At 34.8% G+C, this 24,848-nt stretch overlaps 5 protein-coding genes across 5 annotated transcripts; 4 read left to right on the top strand and 1 right to left on the bottom strand.

The window, feature by feature from the left end:
- Positions 1-2,844: 2,844 nt before the first annotated feature.
- On the top strand, positions 2,845-4,199 carry LOC106328381 (transcription factor DIVARICATA-like). The gene is made up of 2 exons (XM_013766816.1): positions 2,845-3,385; positions 3,547-4,199. The coding sequence occupies exons 1-2, from the start codon at positions 3,075-3,077 to the stop codon at positions 3,872-3,874; spliced, it is 639 nt and encodes a 212-aa protein (XP_013622270.1). The 5' UTR covers positions 2,845-3,074; the 3' UTR covers positions 3,875-4,199.
- Positions 4,089-5,181, bottom strand: LOC106328382. The gene is made up of 3 exons (XM_013766817.1): positions 4,955-5,181; positions 4,462-4,542; positions 4,089-4,311 (listed from the first exon to the last, which is right to left on the bottom strand). The coding sequence occupies exons 1-3, from the start codon at positions 5,117-5,119 to the stop codon at positions 4,288-4,290; spliced, it is 270 nt and encodes an 89-aa protein (XP_013622271.1). The 5' UTR covers positions 5,120-5,181; the 3' UTR covers positions 4,089-4,287.
- A 1,053-nt stretch (positions 5,182-6,234) lies between these two features.
- LOC106328984 (ACT domain-containing protein ACR12) lies at positions 6,235-8,985 on the top strand. Its single transcript, XM_013767541.1, has 10 exons — positions 6,235-6,512; positions 6,824-6,887; positions 7,090-7,212; positions 7,390-7,484; positions 7,864-7,948; positions 8,056-8,115; positions 8,251-8,306; positions 8,405-8,510; positions 8,603-8,671; positions 8,753-8,985. Exons 1-10 carry the CDS (start codon positions 6,355-6,357, stop codon positions 8,813-8,815), a joined length of 879 nt encoding a protein of 292 aa, XP_013622995.1. The 5' UTR covers positions 6,235-6,354; the 3' UTR covers positions 8,816-8,985.
- A 3,592-nt stretch (positions 8,986-12,577) lies between these two features.
- LOC106329605 lies at positions 12,578-16,806 on the top strand. The gene is made up of 7 exons (XM_013768295.1): positions 12,578-12,677; positions 13,007-13,376; positions 13,440-13,540; positions 13,729-13,911; positions 13,991-14,053; positions 14,160-14,201; positions 15,659-16,806. Exons 1-7 carry the CDS (start codon positions 12,578-12,580, stop codon positions 16,804-16,806), a joined length of 2,007 nt encoding a protein of 668 aa, XP_013623749.1.
- Positions 16,807-18,075: 1,269 nt separating this feature from the next.
- LOC106332114 lies at positions 18,076-22,697 on the top strand. The gene is made up of 7 exons (XM_013770582.1): positions 18,076-18,304; positions 18,651-19,142; positions 19,242-19,394; positions 19,490-19,549; positions 19,630-19,674; positions 21,155-21,585; positions 21,857-22,697. The coding sequence occupies exons 1-7, from the start codon at positions 18,091-18,093 to the stop codon at positions 22,466-22,468; spliced, it is 2,007 nt and encodes a 668-aa protein (XP_013626036.1). The 5' UTR covers positions 18,076-18,090; the 3' UTR covers positions 22,469-22,697.
- The last annotated feature ends 2,151 nt before the right edge of the window (positions 22,698-24,848 follow it).

Here is a 24,848-nt window from a genome sequence, read left to right as displayed (position 1 = left end):
TCTGTTAGGTCAGCACAAGTCAAAGATTGTCAAGGCCAACTAACAGAATGTCCAAGATCATATTTTACATTTACTCTGAGCTTCAGTGAAAGTTGAATGTGACTCACCTAGCAGGCTAGCACCATCAAACCTTGATGAGGTGAAAATATTGTAAATGATTTTGTATATGCTATGCAAAATGCATGCCCCTTCCAAGATCCAATCACAGTCATATCTGGATACATATTTCATTGCATTGACGTCTTTCGGACGCGCATTGCATTAGCTTATCCAAACAAATATGAAATATCTACTTGGAAACCTATCCTTTTCACTATAAAGGATAATTAGAATGAGTGTTAGCCTATCACCAGCGTTGACACATATTCGTATCAACCACACACATTAAATTCGACAAAAAAAAACAAAACACTATGATTCGCATGGAGTCCAATCACGACTCACAATTTTTGGTTACATAAAAGAGTAAAGAGATAACGCAATAAAAACACAAGATAAGGGGGAGTGGTTTATACAGCGAGTGGGATGGTCAAATCTGATTTTAGATAAGATGTAAAACTCAGTTTGCCTCAATCCGACCACGTCTCTCACACTGTATATCAGACCTGCCCATCATCTCCTATAAATTAATACAACTATGAATATGAATATTTTAAATAAAAATGTTTACCTTATCATACAACAAGCAAACATATAGTTAAAAAAAAAAAACAAGCAAACATTATAATCTCATCATCTTCTTTTTTTGATAAAATGTTAAATTAATTCAAACAAAAAAAAATTGTTTTACACTTTCGTGTTGACTTTTTTCATAAAACAAAACTGGATTCAAAACTCTATCGAATGGCAAACTTGGCTAGACCTCCCGTGTGCACCTGGTCACGGATGAGGATAGCCGATTTCGTACATTTTTGTCCACCAGTTTGATCACTGTCTCGGTGGTGTCGGTCTTTCTCCATGTTTTCGTTGGTTCCGTTCCCTCAAGATCGCATACAAAGTAGCATGAAACACATATCTCACAAGAAATGTTTCAGTCATATCTCTATTTTGATCCAATAGGAGTTTCATGAGTTGTTCCCACTGGTTTGTGTAGCGAGCAGCTAGCAGGTTCTGTGTTAGGCCTTTTCAAACCTCCTCCGGAAAACAGCATGTAAAGAACATATGATTTCTTGATTCCAGTGGGTCCAAAGTTCTTAGGGAGGGTTACAGATTTTTTTATTTGGCAGTGCAACTAGCTTAAAACAGAAATTTTTTTTTAAACAGACAATTAAACCATAAGTTTGTTTGTATGTCAAATGTGTAAGAAATGTGGATTCAAATTGTGATTCAGCAACTACAAAATATATTCATCTGAGCATCACGCCCATCACGTAATCACGTAAGTTGGATCAGCCCATAAGGTAAGTCCGTATTATGGATCAAATGATAGATTGTTAGCTTACGAGCCCAATTTAAGATTTAACTAACCCATTTAATAAATGTTCCTTTTTCACCCCCTCGTTTTCGAAGATAATATCAAAACTAAAACATGTGATAACAGCCAAAAAAACTTATAAAAAGAGCAAGCAATTAGTATATTTTTCTTCAAAGAGCCACGTGACGGCTGCGCTAGATGCCATGTCATTTAGGCACATCAGTAAGATGCCAAAAAGTATTTTGAGAAACAATTAGGAGAATGACACGTGACTTAATATTGCCATACTGGTGAAGAGTCGGTCCACGCACCTTCCTAGAGTGCGTAACGTATCCACTTAATTCGCGGATCCAATTAGATTAGTAAAAGTGTGTAAATCATATTAAAACAAGTAAACTACTCTGTGATTAAAGTAAGTGCAGTTAGAATACTAAAATACTCATTGAAGTTCCTTTGTTTTCTTTAATTAATTTGTTGAAGTTGGTTGAGACTCGACAATATAATAAATAAATAAAATGAAAATTTCGGATAAGATAAGACAAAACTGAATGTTGTCTTTGTTTTACTGAACATAAGTATATAATAAGTGGTAAATCTTCGTGTTCAAAAAAAAAAAAAGTGGTATATGTAATCTCGATATAAACGCGCAATCTTATAAACAAACGAAAAGTCGTTTAACTGCAGCATGGAACTACGAATATTGATTAGTATATTCTTCATTAACCACTAGCAAGAGTCTTGAGTTTTGAACTTTTAATTTTAAAATAGTTGAAAATTGTGTGTTTTGACTAACATTAATGGCCTAACTATCAAACATTGGCAATCTGGTCAAAATGTAAAAAAAAAAAACTGGTCAAACTGTTGAGCAATCATGGTATTGTCTTATTTGAATGACAAGAGTTGTATTCCCTGAAAGATGCTTATATGGATTATATCGCCAAGAAACATGAAAAGTCAACAAGTTTTACATATGCACTGAAAGGTAACACAGCAAATTCTAGTAGAGGAAGTAAGGCGTTAGTATGATTTTTTTTTTTTTTTTTTTTTGGTCAATAAGGCGTTAGTATGATTTAAGTTTCAAATTAAACGGACGGTGTAGCAAAGCAGCACATTGGACCCCCAAGAAAAAGAAGAAGAGTGACAGGTATATAGCAAAGAGACGGAGACGGTGGATTCCTTCGCGAATGTGAACTCAAAAGAAACTTTTCTAGACTGCTTTTCTTAATTTTAGGCGGTTAGTTTTTTCAAATAGCCACGTGTCGAGATATTATTGGAAATTAAAGTGGCATATGCTTATAAAAGAATTAGAAAATAAAAAGTCAGAATAAGAAAGAACTGTAACAAACTGGACCATAAAAATACAGTCATCAGGGGTCAGGTGTGTAACCCTAAAATTAAAATAAATAAGAAAAAAAAATAGAGAAGAGAGAGAGAGACAAAAGACATCCCAATTGCAGAGAAACCGTGTTGAAGTTGGTCTCTGAGCTGCTTCTTCGCCCCTCTTTATATTTTCCAGCAAATTATTTTCCTTTTACTAAAAACTTTTCCAAGAAAAAAACCGTATAAATTATCTGAGAGTCTTCAACAGTTTCTCCAACATCCAACAAATTTCAGATTTTATTTGGCGACTTCTTTTCAAACCACTAATAAAACTTTGGATATGGCGTCGAGTCAGTGGACGAGGTCAGAGGATAAGATGTTCGAGCAAGCTTTGGTGCTTTTCCCTGAGGGATCTCCCAATCGGTGGGAGAGAATCGCCGATCAGCTCAACAAATCGGCTGGTGAAGTTAGGGAGCATTACGAGGTGTTGGTGCACGACGTCTTGGAGATCGATTCCGGCAGAGTCCATGTCCCTGATTACATGGATGACTCTGCGGCGGGTTGGGACTCAGCTGCTCAGATCTCGTTTGGTTCTAAACACGGCGAGGGGGAAAGGAAACGAGGAACTCCTTGGTCGGAAAACGAACACAAGTATGTGTCCTAAAATCATAATTTACCAAAATTATTTTAAATTAGGGTTTTGGTTGGTTAGGGAACTGATGAATTAGCATAATTCAAATTTATTATCGTAAATTTTGCTAAATTTAGGTGATTAATTACATTGTTTAATATTATGAATCTTTTTGTTACAGATTGTTTCTGATTGGATTAAAGAGATATGGTAAAGGAGATTGGAGGAGCATATCGAGGAACGTGGTGGTCACTAGGACACCGACGCAAGTCGCCAGCCATGCTCAGAAATATTTCCTTAGACAGAACTCGGTGAAGAAGGAGAGGAAGAGGTCGAGCATACACGACATAACTACGGTTGATACTAATTTAGCCATGCCTGGTTCCAACATGGACTGGACTGGACAGCAGGAGAGCTCTGTCCAGGCTCAGCAGCAGCAGGGCATGTCGGAGTTTGGACAGGAGCTGACTCCTGGTGGTCATTACGAGGAGTTCGGTTATCGGATGTGATAAAAAAAGGGAGGAAGTTTGTAATGGTGTTAGTTTGTTTAGTAGGGTTTTTACACATTTTATGTGAATAGGAAAGCAATAGCATTGGGTTTATTTTCTTATACTGATGAAATGATGATGAAAGAATAAAAAAAATAGTGTATAGAAGTAAGCTTTTTGTAACACACGAAGTATGTTTGGTACCGTTTTGGTATTTTGAATCAAATGCACACGGTTGTTTTTCAAACTGAGGCAGTCATTTATGTTTTCAGTCTCAAACTTGATTTCTTTAGAACACACACGAAACAAACATACATCAGGAGGGTGACAAGTACAAAGTCTCAAACCAAGAGGACAAAGGTCAAACTGTCAAAGGCTTTATTCTTCATTTTTTTTGCTTGCCTTGTGACCACATGTTAACGCCGATGATGAACTCATGGCTTCTTATCCTCTGGCTTCTGCATAAGAGAGTGGAAGGAAATCAATGAACGGGTTCTTTTATTTGATATGTTCTGCTACATTAGGGTTACTAGATATGCCCCTGATCACACGTTATTTAAAGAAAAAGAAAACAGAGTGTAAGTTGATGTGGTATGATTAGAGTTTACCTTTCCTGCACTTCCTTTCTCACTATCTGGCTTCTGTTGCTCGAGTTTCTTCTTCCTCTCAAGTATCTCCTTCTCCATTTTCTACAACAAAAAAGGTTTTGGGACTTCTTAGATGTGGGTTGTGAGAGAACCGGATGATAAATAGAGAGAGAGATTACACAACACAAATAGCATTTCACATTTTTGAAAACTATAGGCTTAATCACACAAATAATACAAAAATAACATTCTCTTTGACTTTGATTTTTGAAACGAAGACAGTACAATTTATATCAAAATTTCAAAAGTATGGATCCAAATCTATCTAATCAGGTTAAAGATCAGATCTAGCGTCATTTCCATAAATGATAGTTTGATCGATTTATAATGATCAGATATTTCTTTATCTGGATTTCATCTCTAAACATTGAATCCAAATAAGCAACAGCGCATTAAAAAAAAACTCTAATACAGAAATCAAGAGACAAATAATGAGCTTAAGATGAAGAAGAACCTGGATGTAAATAGTCTCTTTGGCGCGTTCCTCATCGCTAAGCACACGACCTTTGTCGTCGCTGAAGCACCGAACCGATCCAACGGAACGAGATGCACCAACCTGACTCTCCCCTAAGGATCGAGCCAAACCTAGCCGTGTGATCGCATAACGAGCTGAAGACATCTTTGCTAATCACTTTGATTTTTCTCCAAATATGGTTTATTGTCTTATGCAGAGAAGGAGAGTCTCGTAGCAGATTCCGGAAGAAACCGCTTTAACCGAGCATATTTAAAGCCCATTGGGCTGTTATTGCCTAGTTTTAAGCCCAGCATCGTTTTTTTTTTATTTATTGTTATTCATTTGTTTAACGGAAAGTTGGTTCCGAGAACAAGTCCGATTGGCTTGGAGGATAAAATAATTTGGTATAGGCATGGGCGTTCGGGTCTTCGGATCGGGTTTGGTCCGGTTTTTTTTTGGGTCTGGATCTTCCGGATCCTAAATATTTAGACCTAGTAGGTACTTAAAAATTTTCGGTTCGGGTTCGGGTCGGTTTTTTTCGGGTCCGGGTCGGTTCAGGTCTATAATTAAAATACTCATAAAGTACCCGTAATTTTTCGGGTCCGGGTCGGATTCGGGTATTTAAGATCTGAAAATGACATGACATACCCAAGTCCATCAAATTTAGTTGATATTTGTCATATATATCTAAAATTTTGCAAAATAAGTTAAATGAAACTATTAATAATTTTAATAAAACATTTTTAAACTCTAAATTATACATTTTAAAGCTTTATATTACTTAAAAATATTAAAAAATAATAACAAATGTTGTTAACAAAAGATATTTCAACTAAATCATAAAATAATATATATAAAATAGAACACAAAAACATCATAGTTTTAGATATACATATTTTTAAGTCGGATACAAATCGGTTCTTATCGGGTCGGGTCTATTCGGGTCGGTTCTTTTCGGTTCCGGTTCTTTCGGGTAAAAAAAATTTAGACTCAAAAGGTACTTGTAAATTTTTGGTCCGGTTCCGGATCGGATATTTTTAGGTCGGTTCCGGTTCGGATCTTCGGATCCAGGTTAAAATGCCAAGGCCTAATTTGGTATAAATTAGGAACGTCAGCAACCAAATCAATGCGTCTAAATTCGACTCACTCTCACACTATTATATGCAATTTGCATAGTTTTCAATCAATTATTCGTAGAAACATACAAGAAAAAAAAATAAATTAATGATGCGATGGTACTACTACACTACAGGTGGACCAACTAAAAAAGCGACGTCACACATCAGCAGATTCAGCACTCCAGCATCTTTTGTTATCACAAAACGCCAATTATTCTCGCCGTTTAGTGTTGGCTCTTCTGACTTGGGAGGAGAAAGAAGAAGTCTGTTTCAACAACTTCAATGGCGCTCTCGAATACTATCTTCTCTCCTACTCATTCTCGCCCGATCAGCCGGCAAGCTCGCTTTCCCGCTCAGATTCCACCTCCAGATCTATCGTCTGCTTTGTTCGGTGATCGCCGCAAGTTCGTCGAAGGTGTAATGCCTCTATTGACGTTGAGGTTAGCCGCTGCGTTTTTCTTCGCTGGAGATTTACAGTCATTGTTGCTCGTTAGCGAACTTTTGTTAGGTTCTTTATATTAAGCTACTCTAAGTTCGAATCTAGTGAAACATTTACTCAGCATGCGATCGATTCCGATTCGGTAGATGGAACTACTATTATCTAGATTCGTCGTTATGAATCTTGAGCTCAAGAGAATCGAGAAACAACTAATCGCAGATTCTTGTGTGTGTTTGTGGTATCATTAGTTCGTATGATTGATCTGAGATCTGCTAATAATATCTCTACGTCCTTGTTTGATTTGGTATGCAGTATGAGAAACCGTGTATATGCCTCGATTAACAGCACTGATGCCTCTTCCACTCCGTCTTATCCGGTCAGTATCTTGTTTCAGCCTTTTTTTTGTTTTTGGATCTAATTGATTTGACTACCATGGACTTGCATGTATAAGGTTATGTGTTCATGTGTATAATTTTTGATGAATGTGATCTGATTTTCTGATGTTTAATAGGGATAACGGTCTGCGTATGAGTGTTTATGTTGTTGAGATGACATTTGCTGGATAATTTTGATCGCAGAAATCAGAAGACGATGAGGACTTTGTTCCAATGCCAATGGTTTTGATAGACCAGGATGCTGACCCTGAAGCCACTATTGTCCAGCTCAGTTTCGGAGATCGTCTTGGGGCTCTCATTGACACTGTTAGTGATTGATTCTGCCCATTAAGCTTGTTTTAGCACAAGGCTTTAGCTGTTGTTGATCAACTCGAAGCTAGATTTGTAGTATTTCGACTATTAGATTATCTCTGCCTGTCTTCTGATATTGTGGAAATTTGCCTTGTTTTCGGCTTATGAGAATCATTGTTGTGTTTTTGGCAGATGAGGGCGCTGAAAGATTTGGGATTGGATGTAATAAAAGGAACTGTCACAACTAAAGGTTCCGTTAAACAGACAAGGTTCTCTATAACAAAACTGTAAGAAAGTCCTTCTTTCCTGCTCTCTCTCTTTGCTTTAGATGTTTTTCTAATCACTTATTAGACTCTAACTTCTTCAATAGCATGTACAATTTTGTTAATGTCCACCTTGTTTATGATCAACCGTGGAAATTTATGTTCATCTTGTGCTGGTGTAGAGATCTTTCATATGAATCCCATGATTGACATTTACTATATATTTATCTGAATAGTTCTTTCAAAAATTGATAATTAGCATGGAATTAGTGAATCTGATCAAGTACTTTCCTATTCCGAAAATTTTGATAATGTCTGCAAGTATCATCTTCAGCTACCTGGATTGTCAGCTGTCACAGATGCCTGAATTGATTTTCGATTTGTTTTTTTTTTTTAATAACAGAGACACTGGTCGGAAAGTGGAAGATCCTGACTTGTTGGAGCAAATTCGGTTAACAATCATCAACAATCTCTTAAAATACCATCCGGTCTGCTTATGCTTTCTTTATCTCTTTACCTTGATCACATTCACATTCAAAAAAGCTTGCATTCAGCTTTGGATAATCTTATAACATTGCCTGTGTTTGTTTTGTAGGAATGTAGCGAACAACTTGCAATGGGTGAGACCTTTGGAATAAAGGCTCCAGAAAAGAAGGTAAGGTTTACTATACTATGCTTGTTGGACTGTACTTCTGTTCCCCATGTCTTCCGGCTAAATCGAGCTTTTGAATAAGTCTGCAGCTGTTTTAAAAAGCCAGCTTTACTCTGTTTTGGATTCATTTGGTGACAGGTTGATGTTGATATCGCGACTCACATACATGTGAAGGAAGACGGACCAAAGAGGAGGTATATATATATATAAGTAGAAATGACAGCTCATAGTCACATTTTTGTGCCTTACAGAATAGTTTGCATAACCCTCGCCGGTTTGCTGTTTTCTCTAGCCTGCTTTGCATAGAGACAGCGGACAGGCCAGGTCTGGTTGTAGAGATGATAAAAGTGATGGCTGATATCAACATTGACGTGGAATCCGCAGAGATAGACACAGAGGTACTAAAAATTCTTTAATACAATCTCCACATGTACCTACAGTGTAATTCCCTTTCTACATCCTTATAATAATAACTTGTCCATTGTCCCAGGGACTGGTTGCGAAAGACAAATTTCATGTAAGCTACCAAGGGCAAGCACTAAACCGTACTTTGTCACAGGTGAGTTTTTTTTTGTTTCTGTTACTTTCTACTTGAAACATTTAAAAAAAAAGAGAGGTTAAGAATCAACTTCTCCTGCAGGAGCTGGTGAACTGTCTGCGTTACTTCCTGAGAAGGCCTGAAACTGACATCGACAGCTACTAAATGAACTCTGTTTGTTCAAAAACATAAATTGCTCTCTATCCTTCTTCACGCAGTCGTATCTGTGCTTCGAAACTTTCAAGTCATCTGTTTGGAAGATGATGTAGAAATTCCTGATACTAAAACTGAACCATTGTGGCTAAAAATAAATAAATGGGGTTCTTGACACTTGATTTTTGGGTCCTTTTGAAAATAATAAGAGACTCATTTTTTTCAAATTTGGAAAGAACTTGAAAGTGCCTTTCCTTCCGGATTTTGAAAAGTTCTGTTTCAGGGCTGGACTGGACCGGACCGAGTAAGGCTGGATCTTCCGATAACGGCACCTAAATGACCCCTAGGATCAGAGTAATAATAGGAGTATCTCTGAAATAATATAGAGATTTATTGAACAGGTCCTTAAACTTTCATATATACTATTAAAATTTTTTTAACATAAATTCCAATGAAATTTCATAGAAAAAGAGAATACCCAATAGTACTTAAACACTTTTTATTTCCAAAAATAACATATAAGAAGGAAAATTTCAAAATAACATTAATTAAAAGTTTAAAAAATTATTTTATATTGGGTTATTAAGATTTAGGATTTAGTAGAAAGCCGGGTTAAGATAAGGGTTTAAAGTTCAAAGTAATTTAGTATTGTCGAAAAAATTAATACTATTTTTGAAAAAGATTTGTGAGCTGTTTTATATAATTTTATATTGTGCTATTTGAATCATTTACCTTAAAAATTGAAAACAAAATCCAAATGTTTGCAAGCTCAATAAACATAAATTAGTAAAAGATTTTTTTTCATAACAATACATTAACTAAAATTTTATTATTATTTGAACTCACTAACTGTTTTAATATTCAAAATAATATATTAATTATTTTTTATTTGAATACATCAGTTTTTTTATTTTCTATAATGTAATATATAATCAATTACAAGAGTTATTTTTTGTTAAAAAGAAATAATTGACTATTTTTTAAGAAAATAATACCGAGAACTAGTACGCCTCTAGATTTTTTTACCGTCGCAATCTCAAGTAGCAGCATCATAACTCATATAAGTTTTTTTTTCCGACTTCAGGTTCTTTTTCAAAAGCTTTAGACAACAAACTTATTTCAGAATCTTTCAACATGATTTTTTAAAAATTGCAAATCTTTATGGTGTGTGTGCTCCTTGTCAGCATTATTCGCTGATGCTAACAACTGTTTTTTTAAGTATATCATGTTTAATTGATAAATTGAAGGTGAAAAATGCACTCCACCACCTGCTAACTCATTAGATTTATTCTGTAATAGTCCAGCATAAATAACTAAATAGTTTTCGAAATGAAAATAATTTGGGACTGATTCTTTTCTTTTTTGGTCTCCAAAGATGACATTAAATAAAATTAATAGAAACTTCGCTTAATACTTTTAACTGTTCTGGTGACTAATTCTAGTTTCTTTATGACTGATTCAATAATAATATAAAAAGAAATTTAAGTATCTCAACAAATTTATTTGATTTTCAGAAACTTAATAGAAAAGCACTGATGGGATCGCTTCTCCACAAGAACGTAATACATAAACGGAACGTCAGTTGCGGAGATATATATATATTTTTCCTATTTTTTTCTTAACTATAAAGGATATGATAGTTTTTTTTTTTAATTCAAAAGAAACTCAACTTCCCAGTATTGGGGTTTAGCCCTTATTCAAAAAGGTCTTTGAGCTTGTATTGTTTTATGTATCTGAACAATATTTATGGGGAAAACGGCTTATTGATGCCCGAACTAGGGATCGTTGAAAAAATACATACTCCAACTTTTACTGCATGTCAAAACATACCTTCACTAATCAAAAATTTGAAATTCATGTCTGAACTAGGGGTCGATAAAAAATTATATACCTCAACTCTTATTGCATGCCAAAACATACCTTAACTAATCAAAAATTTGAAATTTATTCTTTGTCTTTAGAAGTCAACCCTAATCCGAATCTATATTATTATTTGCGAAGTAATTTTTCGCAACGTAGCTCTCACGTTATAAATTAGAGTGGATAAAGTCTATGTTACCCTTAATGAATATATATATATATATATATTCTATTATATAATAGAATGAATTTTATGTTAAAAAATCTTATATTTTTTTTAAAATAATTATGATGATTCTTATATATTATGTTGTTATCTTAAAATAATATTTTACTATTATATAAGTAAAAAAAATTAAAAGAAGTGATTTTTCACAATATTATATTTTTTTAAAAAAATAAGATAATTCTTATATATTGTGTTGTTATCTTGAAATAATATTTTACTATTATATAAGTAAAAAAAATTAAAAGAAGTGATTTTTCACAATATTATATTTTTTTAAAAAAATAAGATAATTCTTATATATTGTGTTGTTATCTTGATGTAAATATTAGTAAATAATATTTACTAAATATTATTTACTTATAATATTTACTTATACAAATATTTCTTAAAATCACTTCTTAGAAAATATCCTTATACAAATATATTGCTTCATTAATATTTACTTAGATATTATTTTTATCTTAAAATTTAACTTTCATAATAGTAAAATATTATTTCAAGATAACAACACAATATATAAGAATTATCCTATATTTTTTTAAAAAATATAATATTGCAAAAAATCACTTCTCTTAATTTTTTTACTTTTATAATAGTAAACTATTATTTAAGATAACAACACAATATATAAGAATCATCATAATTATTTTTTAAAAAATATATAAGTTTTTTAATATAAAATTTGTTTTATTATATAATAGAATATATATAAAAATTCATTAAGGATAATATAGACTTTTAACGTGAGAACTCCGTTGCAAATAAAATTTGTTTTATTATATAATAGAATATATATAAAAATTCATTAAGGATAACATAAACTTTAGCCACTCTAATTTTTAACGTGAGAGTTCCGTTGCAAAAAAATTATTTCGCAAATAATAGTATTGAATGGGACTTCTAAAGACTAGGCATAAATTTCAAAATTTTGATTAGTTAAAGTATGTTTTGGCATGCAATAAGAGTTGAGGTATGTATTTTTCTATCGACCCTTAGTTCAGGCATGAATTTTAAATTTTTGATTAGTGAAGGTATGTTTTGACATGTAGTAAAAGTTGAGATATGTACTTTCTCATCAACCCCTAGTTTGGGCATGAATTAGCCGTTTTCCCCAATATTTTATGTCTCATGTTTGAACTTTAATATGCACCGGGGCCAAAAGTTATTTATATTACAGTACAGAATTATGATATTCTTAAGCACACATAATATATTTTTCATAATTTAAAAGGGTCAGCCTGACCCCTCTATTACTAAATGACCTCTGGCTCTGCCCCTGGGAACGTCGACGAAAAAAAATATGTGAAAATGTCAAAGGAATTTGACAAACCAAATATATCAAAGGAATTGAAAATGTCCAGCATGATCTTTTAATTTAGTTACATTGTTTTATATATGTTTGTAATACTGTTTATAAATGTTTAGTGAGAAAATAGAGGAAAAAAACCAAAAAGTCAGACGAACAAAAATAATCATATAATCATACTAATAAGTTCCTTTTACGGCAACAAAAAAACACTGTCAAAATATTATTAGAAAGAATGTAATGACGTGAGAGTAATTGCGCATTAAACCCCTATAAATAAGATTCTTATTGTGCCAAGTTTTTTCATCAAACTTTGAAAGAGTTGATTTGAGAAGAAATTGACGAAACAACTCCCTATTTCCTACCAGAATCAGAAGAAATGCTAGGTTCTTCAGGACAAGGGGCAGCTAGTTCTTCAGGACAAGCGGGAGCTAGTTCGTCAGGACAAGCCGCAGCTAGTTTTTCAGGACAAATGCCAGGTTCTTTAAATAGCTCACTATTTTTTTTCAGTAAAACTGGTTTTATTTTCATTATCTCGTTACTAATTAAGCACTTGTAGCGACTCTTTGTATTATAATAAACACATAGTGCATGTTTTTTTTTGGTATCGCGCATGTTTCGTTAACAGTCTGCATGTTGTAGTTCTTGTAACTTGTTTTAAATGTTAGGTTCCGTTTGCATGTGTATAAAACAATATGTTTTCGCATCTAAGTATATTTATATGGATGTGATTTTCTTCGCTAGCTTGTTATCTTCTTAAACTGATTAATCATTTTAATTCTTATTCACGTGCGGTTTGTAATTGTAGGTGAAAATTGTGAATGTTCACAATCACAATCATTAAGCCTCGAAGTTTTGCAAGGCATCTTGAACGTCCGGCGGCAAGATGCAACAACTAGTGCGTGGATCGACGTATTCGATTCACCATTGCAAAAGGCATGTACTTGTTCTCAATTGGAGATCGTCAAGCAACAATTGCAAGAAATGACGACGCGGCCTCACCTTACGCCGGAGAGGTTAGCGCTCGATATTGCTGCTGGTAATGGCGATTTAATGACTGTTAAGAAGTGTGATGAAAACAATCCTCGGCTGGTTATGGAGAAGCGACCAGCTCGCTGTGAGCTAGCTGTACCGGTTGTGCGGGCATCAATTGCAAGAATTTCCTCGGAAATTCCTCGGTATATTCCGAGGATTTCATTTTCCGTCGGAATGTCCGTCAGAATACCGCTGTTTTCTTGTAGTGGCTATCTTTTTGATCGGACACCTCTTAATGTTTTGATGCATGAAGACGGATATTGGGCTACTTGTCTCCTTCTTGACGCCATTTTGCATGGATTTCTCGGTAAGTCTTTAGTATCTGGTATCTAACTGAGGCCGCTCATAGTTGCTTTTATAATATACTCAACATATGCAAACGTTTCATTTTCGAGCTGTTCAATTCAAAATTTTCGGAAACCCTAAAATAAATACAGCTTCCTAGTTTCTATACTGTTTAAATTGACATAAAAATTTGGTTTCATGGACTGTTAGACATTGTGTTGGAGTTCTTCGAAAATGTCCGGTCAGATCCAGTCTTGTCAAAGAAACTACCGTACCTGGCAGCGACTAAACACTCCAGTCATAGGTCATCTCCACTTAGGTTGTTAGCTTTGAAACCTGACTTGTTTCGTAGCCACTACGATCTTGGACTTTGGCAACACCTCGTCTACAATTGTATGTATCTACCTTCACAATTCATCTCTCTCTTTCTTCATTGAAATCTTGTTAGCTAAACTTGATTGTTCATATATAGGTATAGGTATAGACTTGAATTTTCCAACGGACTCTGAGACTCCAAAACCAAACCCATACCAACGTACGCCATGCACACATCCAATTTTTGGATTCTTTATCCCAAAATGATTAATTTTAATTAATATATATACATACTTACTGAAGTTTATCTGTGTTCTATTCACCAGGTATATTTTGGATGACAGTAAAAGGTCTTCCGAAATGGTTTGGTACGTAAATGGAACTTGTTTTAATTTTTATCCAAGTTGCTTGATATCTCTGCTACAATGGAGTTCACACAAACAAACACTCACATACACATATATTATACTGGTCGATTGTTTTAATTGAGAAATTCTTGCGAGGGTGAACCTCTAGATTCACCAACCAATAGTGTTTGAGTATTTGATATTTGATATCTTTTAAAAAAGAAACAAAATTGAATTTCAAAATAAGATATTTTTTAAAATAAAATAATAAAAATACATAAAAATAGTTACAAAAAATAAATAAATAAATATTGTTAAACCGTTAGCAAAACACGAAATCCTATACCCTAAATCCTAAACTCCAAACCATTGGAAAATTTTAAACACTAAATCATACATTAAAAACTAAATCTTAATAAAATTAAACCATAAACCCTAATCACTAAACTCTAAACCCTTGGATAAACTCTGAACCCTTGGATAAATCATAAAATCTAAATAAAAAATATTTAAAATTAAACCCTAGAATTTATGATTTATCCAAGGGTTCAGAGTTTACCCAAGTGTTTAGGATTTAGTGATTAGGATTTAGGGTTTAGTGTTATTAAAATTTAGTTTTTAATGTATGATTTAGGGTTTAAGATTTTTCAACAGTTTAGAATTTATCCAAAGTTTAAGGTTTAACGTTTAGGGTTTAGGGTTTAGTATTTAGTATTTAGGGTATAGGGTTTAGTATTTTTCTGAAGACTTAACAATATTAATTAATTAATTTTTTATAACTATTTTTATGTTTTTTTATTTTTTATTTTAAAAATATAATATAATTTGGATATTTAATTTTATTTCTTTTTTAAAAAGATATCAAATATCAAATGCTCAACCTAGGTTCACCCCCTAGGGTGAACCCAAGAATTTCTCGTTTTAATTTCTATATGAAGTTAATTATTAATTATACATGCATGTTGTTAGAGCACCATTAACCCAAATATTCAATTAGGGGTGCTTATTCTTTTTTTTAATAATTTTAAGTTGTAAAAGTGATTAGGTACCCACCCTTGGACAGCTTAATTAAGCACCGACGCTTCCATCTTTTGTCTATTTTTTTTTTTTTTAAATCTCAAAATCACTAAACACCCCTCTAAGTTACTGCGTTAATGGTGCTCTTAGTAGAGATTTTTTTATTAAACTATTTGGTTCGGCTCAAGACTACTTTTTCTAGAAACACATACTGTACTTAACCAGTACTATTCACATGACTAATATCTATCTGCTATGAATCATGATAATTCACATGGACTTTTGAAACAAAATAATATATATATATATATCAATGAGTAGGTTGACCTATAGGTTTTTTCATATGTTAGTTTTTTTTTTCCTTTCTAATTATTTTCCATTGTGGAATTCACAGAACCATAGCTATACATAAATGTTTAACTATAAAAAATAACATAAATTATGTTTTTTCTTTGTCACAGGATTCAAGCAAATATATGAACTTAAAGATAGACATCTTAAAGCTGATACTTTGCTACGATTAATGTGCAAATCTGCCAAAGAGCTACGACTACGAGGCACCGTTAATGATAAGAGCTGGAGAGAGACGATCTATGAAGCACTACTTGAAGCAGTGGAGAACGGGAACATGGAATTTTTCATCGAGATAATTAAATGTAACCCTCAACTTCTTTGGATCTCTGAAGCTGTCTCTGGCCGAAACCTCTTTCAGCTGGCCGTTGTATTCAGGAAGGATAAGATCTTTAGCCTCATACATGGCTTAGATGATAGAAAGGTCGCCCTACTTAGATCTCTCGACAAAGATAACAACAACATCCTCCATATAGTCGCTTATCTATCTCCTCGACCAGACCATCTCTCCAAGATTTCAGGATCTGCCCTAAAGATGCAAAGAGAGATTCGATGGTATATGGAAGTAAAGAGCTTGGTATCAGAACGTGAAGTGGTGCAAAAAAACAACGAGAAGATGACACCACGGCAAGTATTCGAAGCGTCTCACGAGCCTCTAAGAAAAGAAGGAGAAGAATGGATGAAATACACAGCCACTGCTTGTAGCTTCGTGGCTGCTCTCATTGCAACTGTCACTTTTCAAGCCATATTCACTGTCCCTGGAGGTTATGATGAGACGTTGGGCAAGCCTCTTCTTCTTACAGACATGCATTTCACGGCGTTTATCCTTTCAGACACTCTCGCCTTCTTCACCTCTTGCACCTCTGTGCTCATATTCCTTAGCATTTTGACCGCAAGATACTCCTTTGATGACTTCATTGTATCACTTCCTAGAAAGATGATACTGGGTCAAGCCATCCTATTCTTGTCCATCGCATCGATGCTTGTTGGATTCATCACTGCGCTTTCCTCATCGATGCGTCAAAAGCCAACGCTTGTAGTCCCCATGAAGCCACTTGCTGCCCTCCCTGGCATTCTCTTCTTGATGTTTCAGTATCCTCTTCTCAAGGAGATGATTTCTTCCACGTATGGCAAAAGACTCTTCCACCGCGATACAAAATGTTGGCTAGAACCTCCTGAAGATACTCAACCTGCTCATGCAACTTTCTTATATGTAGGATCGACACATAGTCAACACTCGGTTAACAGTCAAATCTAGTGGTGAGCAAGTATCCTTCCTTGCTCTCTCAACGGGCTAGAAAGCAATATCATATTCCAAACCTTACTTGTCCCTAGCCGTTAGACTCTTTTTCATTTGTTTATTATGAGCTATTGTTTTTAGAGTTATTTTTGGGTTCACCCTACCTCTAGGTTCACCAGCCAATAGGATTTCATTATTTCAAATTCGATATCTTTTAAAAAGGAAACAAAATATTATCAAATTATATTATGTTTTTAAAATAAACAAAAGTAAAAAAAAAATAGCAGTTACAGAAAAAAAAATTAAAAAAAAATACTTTTTAACGTCGTCGGCAAAACACTAAACCCTAAATCTTAATCTCTAAACCCTAAATCCTAAACCCTAAACCCTTGGGTAAACCTAAACCTTTTGGGTAAACTCTAAACCTTTGGGTAAACTCTAAACCATAGGGTAAACCCTAAACCCTTGGATAAATCATAAACTCTAAATAAAAACATTAAACCCTAAAACTCTAAACCCTAAATTCTAAACCCTAAACCCTTGAGTGTTTTAGTGTTTAGTGATTTTGATTTAGAGTTTAAGATTTATCCTAGAGTTTAAGATTTATCCTAAAGTTTAGGGTTTACCCTAGGATTTAGGGTTTAGGATTTAAGGTTTAGAGATTATGATTTAGGGTTTAATGTTTTGCTGACGACGTTAAAATTTTTTTTTTTTTGTAATTAGTACTATTTTTTATTTATTTATTTTTACCTTTTAATTTTTAAAAAATAATATAATTTGACAATATTTTGTTTTTCTTTTTAAAAAATATCGAATATGAAATAACACAATCCTATTAGTTGGTGAACCTAGGGTGAACCTAAAGGTTCACTCAAAGGGGTGAACCTAAAGGTTCACTCAAAGGGGTGAACCCAAGAATAAGTCTAGATGTATATTTTTCTTTCTATAAGCAAGAAATCTTTCCAAGTAGTTACTAATTATATTTATTAACAGAAAACGTACGCGTGAGTTATATTTCAAAATAATAATTTCATAAGGAAGAACCTTTATTTGTCTTTCAACCAGAAAAGCAAAGCTTTCCAAATAAAATAATCAGTAGCGAAGCAAAGGATATATTCTTAAGTAAGATCAATCAAAGAATAGGACAAAAAAACACCATAGATTGAATGTTACTGTTATGCCTTGCATGTACGTACAGACAACGACATATACTTAAACCCATTTATATATATATACCCTATTACCATTTGCTTTCTTTAATTTGTTTATACTTTGTTTAGAGTTTGTCAAAGAAAACTTAATATGGCAATGAGTTCTAATTACTTAGACGCAGCTGGTTTAAAGGAAACATTTAGGAGGAGCCCTTTCAAGTTCGCTAACACAAAGGTTCCCCAAGTTGGCTTACGCGATAGTTCCTCTCCTATAAAGAAAGCTCCTGAAGATGAAGCTCCAAATGATCGTCTCAATATCCAGACTCCATTCATCGAATCAGCCCTTTCCACATCTCGGCTTCAGAGTAAGAATTCTCTTCTTTTTTAGAAAAATGTCTAAGGTTTCGAGCTCAAAGACCCGTACATCTCCTAGGACGAAATCCAAACCATTTTAAAAATTAACTCTCTGTAGATTGAGTGGACCTCATATCCATTAGATCTCAACTTGGTAATCTAACAGTTTTAGCCAATAGGTCAGCTCCTCAGTTACGAAAAGGTCCTTAATTCAAAGTCTCAACTTCGAACCTCAAAGTTAAAGCGTGTGTGGCTAGGTTAATCAGTAATCACATTGCATATTTTAGATGATCTATATATCCTTGAAGCCATGCAAAGAAATGTTTATTTTGTGTGTATATCTTGTTGTTGATGTAGAGAGGAATACAAATTTATACTATGACTACATACAACTAAGCCAAGGAATAAGCCAAGGTCGTGTAGAAGTCGTCAAGGACTTCTTGAACCGTCGTCCCGACGCAGTAGACGAATGGATAAACTTTTACGAGACACCTTTGTTGAAAGCTTGCGCGTGTGGGAAGCCTGAGATTGTTAAAGAGCTTCTCCGTCGTATGACACCTGAACAGATGATTCCCAAGATGAGCCAGAATGCTTCATACCACACGCCTCTCACCGTCGTTGCGGTTAGTGGAAACATGGAGATTGCTGAAGTCTTGATCGCCAAGAACCCTAAGCTGCTAGAGATTCCTGGAAACAATGGTCAGATTCCTGTTGTGGTTGCGGTCGAGAACACGCAGATGGAGATGGCTCGTTATCTTTACATTAGAACTCCTGTTCAAGTGTTGCTTGATGAAGATGGGTATCATGGTTCCTTGCTCTTCCTCAACGCCATCTTTTATAAAATGCTGGGTCAGTTGTTTCTTGGAACTCAAGCAACACATGTTTTACGCAGTTTCGATGATAACTTTTTGAATCTTCTTGTTTTTTTCTTCTTCTTTGTTCAATAAGACATCGCACTGGATCTGTTCAGCTTGTCTGAACGCTTGGCCGTTACAAAACATTCGCAAATAGAGTCAATACCCATCATTGTTTTGGCTTCAAAGCCTGATCTTTTTCCTGGTGGCTGTTATCTCGGACCGTTGGAACGCTTCATCTACTCTTGTTCGTACCAATCTAAGACTTCTTGATAACAACGATCAAATCTTTTTGGTCCAAAAAAGTTAAGAAAAATGATTTTTACTTTTCTCACTTGTTAGGGTTAGAAGTAAAGCTGCCGACTCTTCCAGAGGCTACCCGTTCAGACAAAGATCAACATAGTAAGTTTCCATGTACATCATAAAAGTCTCTATATTCCTTAGAAGAATGTGAGAAAGATTCGTTTTTATTGCTTCTTTAGATACTCTGATGAGGAAACTGCTCAAATTACTCACCAAATGGACCGGTAAGTATTACTCATCAAACATATATATATATATATATATCCCCTATATATATATATATATATATATATATATATCATTTATATCCCCTATATATTAAAAGAGAAACATTATAACTTTTTTTTGTAGCCACATGTCATCACCACAATAATTCTTAGAATCCTTAGAAAAATATGTTAGGTCCATCAAAATATATAATAAGCTTTTTATTAAACTAATCATAAATTGATTATTAATGTTCTTCAATGTTTCCTTAAATAGAAATAACGGAATTACCAAATGTGGCTAAAGTATATATGACAATTAATGATTTTGAATAATAAAAATTTGATAAAAATTAGTCTATTTTCTATCATTTTTAAAAAAATTTAACATATTAAAATAAATTAAACAACCACATTAATATAGTAAAAATTTAGATTTTTCTGTATATGTTATATTTTGAAATTTTAAAAACGAATATAAATAACTAAAGTTGTCAAAAATCTCACATTGAATTTTTCATGGTTTAAATTTTTTGTTATAACAAGATATAAATGATTACAAAATTATATAATAAGAAGTCTCATTTAATAAATATTAATATTTTTAAAAATAAATTATGTACCATATAAAAATACATATGTATTTTGATTTCGAAAGTTGCTTTGATTTTTTGTTTGATAAAAAATCTGAACAAATATTGACAACTTAATATTTAGTTTTAAAACTTTTCATAATGTTTTTAAAATTATAAATGACTACAACTATTAAACATCCCACAAAAAAAATTGTTATCGGTGATTCAAAATTTTTGTTACAGAAAATACAAATGATCAAAAAATAATATGAGTATAAAATATTATTTAACAGATATCAATATTAAAAATGTACTATATATCTATGTTAATATCATTAAAACTTAATTTTATATCATATAAAATAGAAAATAAAAAATAGAAAAAATGTTTGTTTGAATTAATAAAATTTATTTATGTGTTTGCACCAATTTAATTATATACATAACAATTACTGAATTTTTAATTATTTGATATATATTTATTATTTTATAATATTTTTTCAATTTAATTATATACATAACAATAGTAAAACTAATTTATATAATATTTATTCCGCGCAAGGCGCATGTCTTTAACCTAGTATATATATATTTTGAATGATTAAGATGTTCTATGTGTGAAGGCTCATAAATAGTGTTTTTTTTTTCTTGAAAAAAAGCTCATAAATAGTGTTAAAAAAAAAAAGGCTAGTAAATCTTCTATGGCTAAGTCCAAACCATGTTAAATTAACTCTTTTTAAAAAAATTGATCATTTCCAACGGTAATCGAATATGTACCTATGATTTCTTAAATATTTAGTAGTTGATCTAAAAAGTTTTAACCGCTAGACATTTTTCTTTGGTTTTTTTTTTTCCTAGAAGATAATGTTATTGGGTAGAGATTACATGACATATGAATAATTTGAGTTGAGAGATTGGTTCAGGAATAGACGAAGTGTACCGAATGAAAGTGATGCATCTACAAGCGGAGAAGCTTCTACTAGGAATATCAAAGGAAACACTAAAAATGGGACTGAGAGAACGTTCTGAGACGGTGGACGAGGCTTTACTCTTCGCAGTAAGATTTGGAAACGTTGATTTCCTTGTGGAGATGATCAAGAACAACTCCGAGCTTCTATGGTCCACGAGAACTAGCTCCAGCAGTACTCTGTTTCTCTTGGCCGTCGAGTTCAGACAAGAGAAAGTGTTTAGTCTCCTCTACGGTCTTGACGACAGGAAACACCTGTTGCTCGCTGACAAGGACTGTTACGGCAATGGTGTGCTTCATCTCGCCGGTTATCCTTCCCCTCCTTCTAAGCTCTCTAACGTCGTAGGCGCAACTTTGCAGATGCAACGCGAGTTACAATGGTTCAAGGTTTGCTCTGTTTCTCTCTGTTTTCCTCTGTTTCACTCTGTTTGCTCTGTTTTGCTCTGTTTGCTCTGTTTTGCTCTGTTTTGCTCTGTTTTCCTCTGTTTCACTCTGTTTGCTCTGTTTTACTCTGTTTTCCTCTGTTTCACTCTGTTTGCTCTGTTTGCTCTGTTTCACTCTGTTTGCTCTGTTTTTCTCTGTTTCTCTCTGTTTTGCTCTGTTTTTCTCTGTTTCTCTTAGCAACAGATGTCTAAAAATCAAGACTTTGATGACGCAGGAGGCTGAGAGGATCGCACCGGAGATAGAGAAGGAGAGAGTGAACACAGAAGAGCAGACACCGAGCGAGATATTCACAAAGGAGCACGAATCGTTACGCAAAGAAGCAGAGAAATGGATGAAAGACACGGCGATGTCGTGCAGCTTAGTCGCGGCTCTCATCGTCACGGTAACGTTCGCGGCGGTCTTCACCGTTCCCGGCGGCACTGACGACAATAAAAAAGGTATCCCCTTTCATCTAAAAGACCCGCATTTCGTCACGTTCGTCGTCTCCGATTTGGTCTCGTGCTTCGCCTCGTGCACCTCTGTTCTCATATTCCTCGGGATACTCACCGCGAGATACTCCTTCGACGATTTCTTGGTGTCTCTGCCGACGAAGATGATCGCCGGGCTCTCGATACTGTTCGTCTCCATCGCGGCGATGCTTGTCGCGTTCTCTTCAGCTCTGTTTACGATGTTTTATGACGAGAAATGGATAGTTCCTCCGACGATACTTCTCGCTTGTTTCCCGGCGTTGCTGTTTGTTCTGCTTCAGTATCCTCTCCTTAAAGAGATGATCTTTTCGACTTACGGCAAAGGAATCTTCGACAGAAACATGAAATGTTGGTCTTAATGTTAATGTACATTGGAACATAAATGTCCGAAAACTCGTTGTAAAAGCATATACTAAGCGGAGACACTGATCTACTTTGATATTCTCATGCACGTAGAAATGTTTTTTTTGTTGTAAAGTTTCACACTTTGAAATGTGTTTGGAAGATGGCATTATCCACCATGTATTTAAATGGCGTTGTTTTTTTTTAGGTACCCCTTCATCAAGGTCATGCATCCTTTATTTTGTTCTTGGATAGTTTTTTTTTTTTTTTTAACGAAGTATTAGAAATAAACATCTGCCCGAAAAATTGGGAATCAGATACCGTTACAAGCTTGTTTAGAACAAAAGCATCAAAGTCAATCTATTATAAACCTAGTTTCGCCCACTCACTAAACCCGACACGTTCCACTAGTTTGTTTTTCGAAATTCTTCAATATCGGTCTCCGTTCTCAACCATCAACGTGACCCTCGAGAATGTGAGGTTCTCCTCGTTGCCTCGGATGCCGGGAATTCTCTTGACGCCTTCGGAGTAGCTAGTTCCCGATGTTCTCCACAAGCTTATAATTTTCTCTGTCACTGAAGCTCAAGACGGCCATAGGGGAGAATTCAAATACTTACCAAAGCTTTGCGATTGCCCCCAAGCATGGCTTGTATGTAACGCCACACGAGGTTTTGAACCTCATCCCAAATCGAGCAAGCGCTTGCCATTGCCGCCTGAAAACACCTGCAAAAAAGTGGACTGGAACCACCACCACTCTCATACTAACCAGTCGCAATAACACCTAGGCTATAGGGAATATCAGGAAACGCCACCACTAGAGCTCCTTGAACTAAAGTGGTCCTCGGAAGCGCTCTAGACCAAATGGAGACACCGAGGTGTGAATGACTCCCGAGCACAGCCTCGCCAAATGTTACCCTTGAGAACCAAGAGCAAAAACCCTAATGTGAAAAGTCCTCTCCGGTGCCATTGGAGAGAAAACAAACGATGAAGCCTCGCGACAAATCCGAGCAATGTCATGACCAAAGCAAGGAGATAGCTAGCACGCGAGCCGTGACGAAGATAACCGAGGTGAAGTGGCCGAGCGAGCTGTCCACAAGAAGCCATAGACGACGACTTGCTACAAACAACACAATCATTTACGCGAGCCGGATTGAACAGAGCACCAACACCTCCTGCGTACGTCTGCTCATGACCTGTCTCCGATCTAAAGGAGCACCGGAGTTCACAAGGCGAAGAGACGATAGAACTGAGACACACCGACTCTGGAGAGTCCCAAGAAACTAACTCCCGTCACCGAAAGTCTCATCTTTTGGAAGCCCACAGAAGGTGGAACTCCAGCCCACAGAAGGTGGAACTCCAAGACAAGACCCACCTTAACCTTCATCAACGACGGCGCTTCCGGGGAGATCGAAAGTAAAACCCGATCTACACTGCAGAGCCCTAAAATCTGACCATCCGCCAAACTAACCGCTCCATAACCTCACCGTGATACCACCAGTAGCAGAGACGACACCGGATCTGAGAAGCCTCATGCGCGACTTCTAATCCGAGCAAAACTATACTACAAAACCACAAGTATATCGGCAAGGGAAGAGGAGAGTCGACGGACAGCAAAAAGAAAGAGAGCAAGGAAGAAGGAGCCTTCCGGCGGCCGCACGCGCACGAACGCGCCGGAGGCAGAGCAGATAACGTATGTGGTTGAAAGAGTTTAGAAGGAGAGGATATAGGAGAGAGAATTAAATCTACTATATTTGAATACAAATCTATTATTGTTCTTGAATAGTTGATCTAATATGATTGATTAAATAAGAATTAGGTAACGATCTTGCCTTGCCTTGCACGGAGTGAAATGTTATATAAATTTCACGCATAACATATATTACTTATTGTGGTTGATTGATATTTCAATATCAATTATTATATAAAGTCTATAATGAAGAAGGCAGAAGCTAATGAAAATTGGATGTCAAACAAATAAATAAAATGACATGATGTTAAAATATGTTGTAATTCTGACAATGTTTTTATTTTTAGAAAGTGGAAGATGGTGATGGTCTGCGTAGTATTTAGGACAATATAATAATGGTTAGTGTGATACTGACCTTATACATATTATGCTAGCCGAATCATTATTTACCCAACATATTATTCTCCATACTGAGCAAACCACTTATTGGGTTTGGTCCATAGAAGAAAAAAAGAAATCACTCTTTGTATTTAAATCGCTGGTTAGTTGATTTCGGGTCAAGATTTTGAATCGTGGTAATATATGGTTAGGGAGTAACGTCTTTTAATCAACGAAATATCCCTATAGATAGAAACTAACATTGTGGCAAAAAATAAGTAAATCGGGGTAATAATGGTCAAGATTCCTGATACTGAAACTGATCATTGTGG

This window comes from Brassica oleracea, chromosome C3 (genome assembly GCF_000695525.1).
Source record: "Brassica oleracea var. oleracea cultivar TO1000 chromosome C3, BOL, whole genome shotgun sequence".
Classification (NCBI taxonomy): domain Eukaryota; kingdom Viridiplantae; phylum Streptophyta; class Magnoliopsida; order Brassicales; family Brassicaceae; genus Brassica; species Brassica oleracea.
This window is presented reverse-complemented; position numbering and strand designations above follow the sequence as displayed.

Bases quoted from the DNA above. Each gene is read 5' to 3' on its own strand.
- LOC106328382 (XM_013766817.1), bottom strand. From the start codon at position 5,119: ATGTCTTCAGCTCGTTATGCGATCACACGGCTAGGTTTGGCTCGATCC. The intron at 4,543-4,954 runs GTTCTTCTTCAT...TTTTTGTTGTAG, and splicing joins AAGAGACTATTTACATCCAG to AAAATGGAGAAGGAGATACT. The intron at 4,312-4,461 runs GTAAACTCTAAT...TCTCTTATGCAG, and splicing joins AGAAAGGAAGTGCAGGAAAG to AAGCCAGAGGATAAGAAGCC.
- LOC106332114 (XM_013770582.1), top strand. From the start codon at position 18,091: ATGGCAATGAGTTCTAATTACTTAGACGCAGCTGGTTTAAAGGAAACA. The intron at 19,143-19,241 runs GTCAGTTGTTTC...TTGTTCAATAAG, and splicing joins CATCTTTTATAAAATGCTGG to ACATCGCACTGGATCTGTTC. The intron at 19,395-19,489 runs GTTCGTACCAAT...CTCACTTGTTAG, and splicing joins GGAACGCTTCATCTACTCTT to GGTTAGAAGTAAAGCTGCCG.
- LOC106328984 (XM_013767541.1), top strand. From the start codon at position 6,355: ATGGCGCTCTCGAATACTATCTTCTCTCCTACTCATTCTCGCCCGATC. The intron at 7,213-7,389 runs GTTAGTGATTGA...TGTTTTTGGCAG, and splicing joins TTGGGGCTCTCATTGACACT to ATGAGGGCGCTGAAAGATTT. The intron at 8,116-8,250 runs GTAAGGTTTACT...ATTTGGTGACAG, and splicing joins TAAAGGCTCCAGAAAAGAAG to GTTGATGTTGATATCGCGAC.
- LOC106329605 (XM_013768295.1), top strand. From the start codon at position 12,578: ATGCTAGGTTCTTCAGGACAAGGGGCAGCTAGTTCTTCAGGACAAGCG. The intron at 14,054-14,159 runs GTACGCCATGCA...TCTATTCACCAG, and splicing joins AAAACCAAACCCATACCAAC to GTATATTTTGGATGACAGTA. The intron at 14,202-15,658 runs GTACGTAAATGG...TCTTTGTCACAG, and splicing joins AGGTCTTCCGAAATGGTTTG to GATTCAAGCAAATATATGAA.
- LOC106328381 (XM_013766816.1), top strand. From the start codon at position 3,075: ATGGCGTCGAGTCAGTGGACGAGGTCAGAGGATAAGATGTTCGAGCAA. The intron at 3,386-3,546 runs GTATGTGTCCTA...TTTTTGTTACAG, and splicing joins TGGTCGGAAAACGAACACAA to ATTGTTTCTGATTGGATTAA.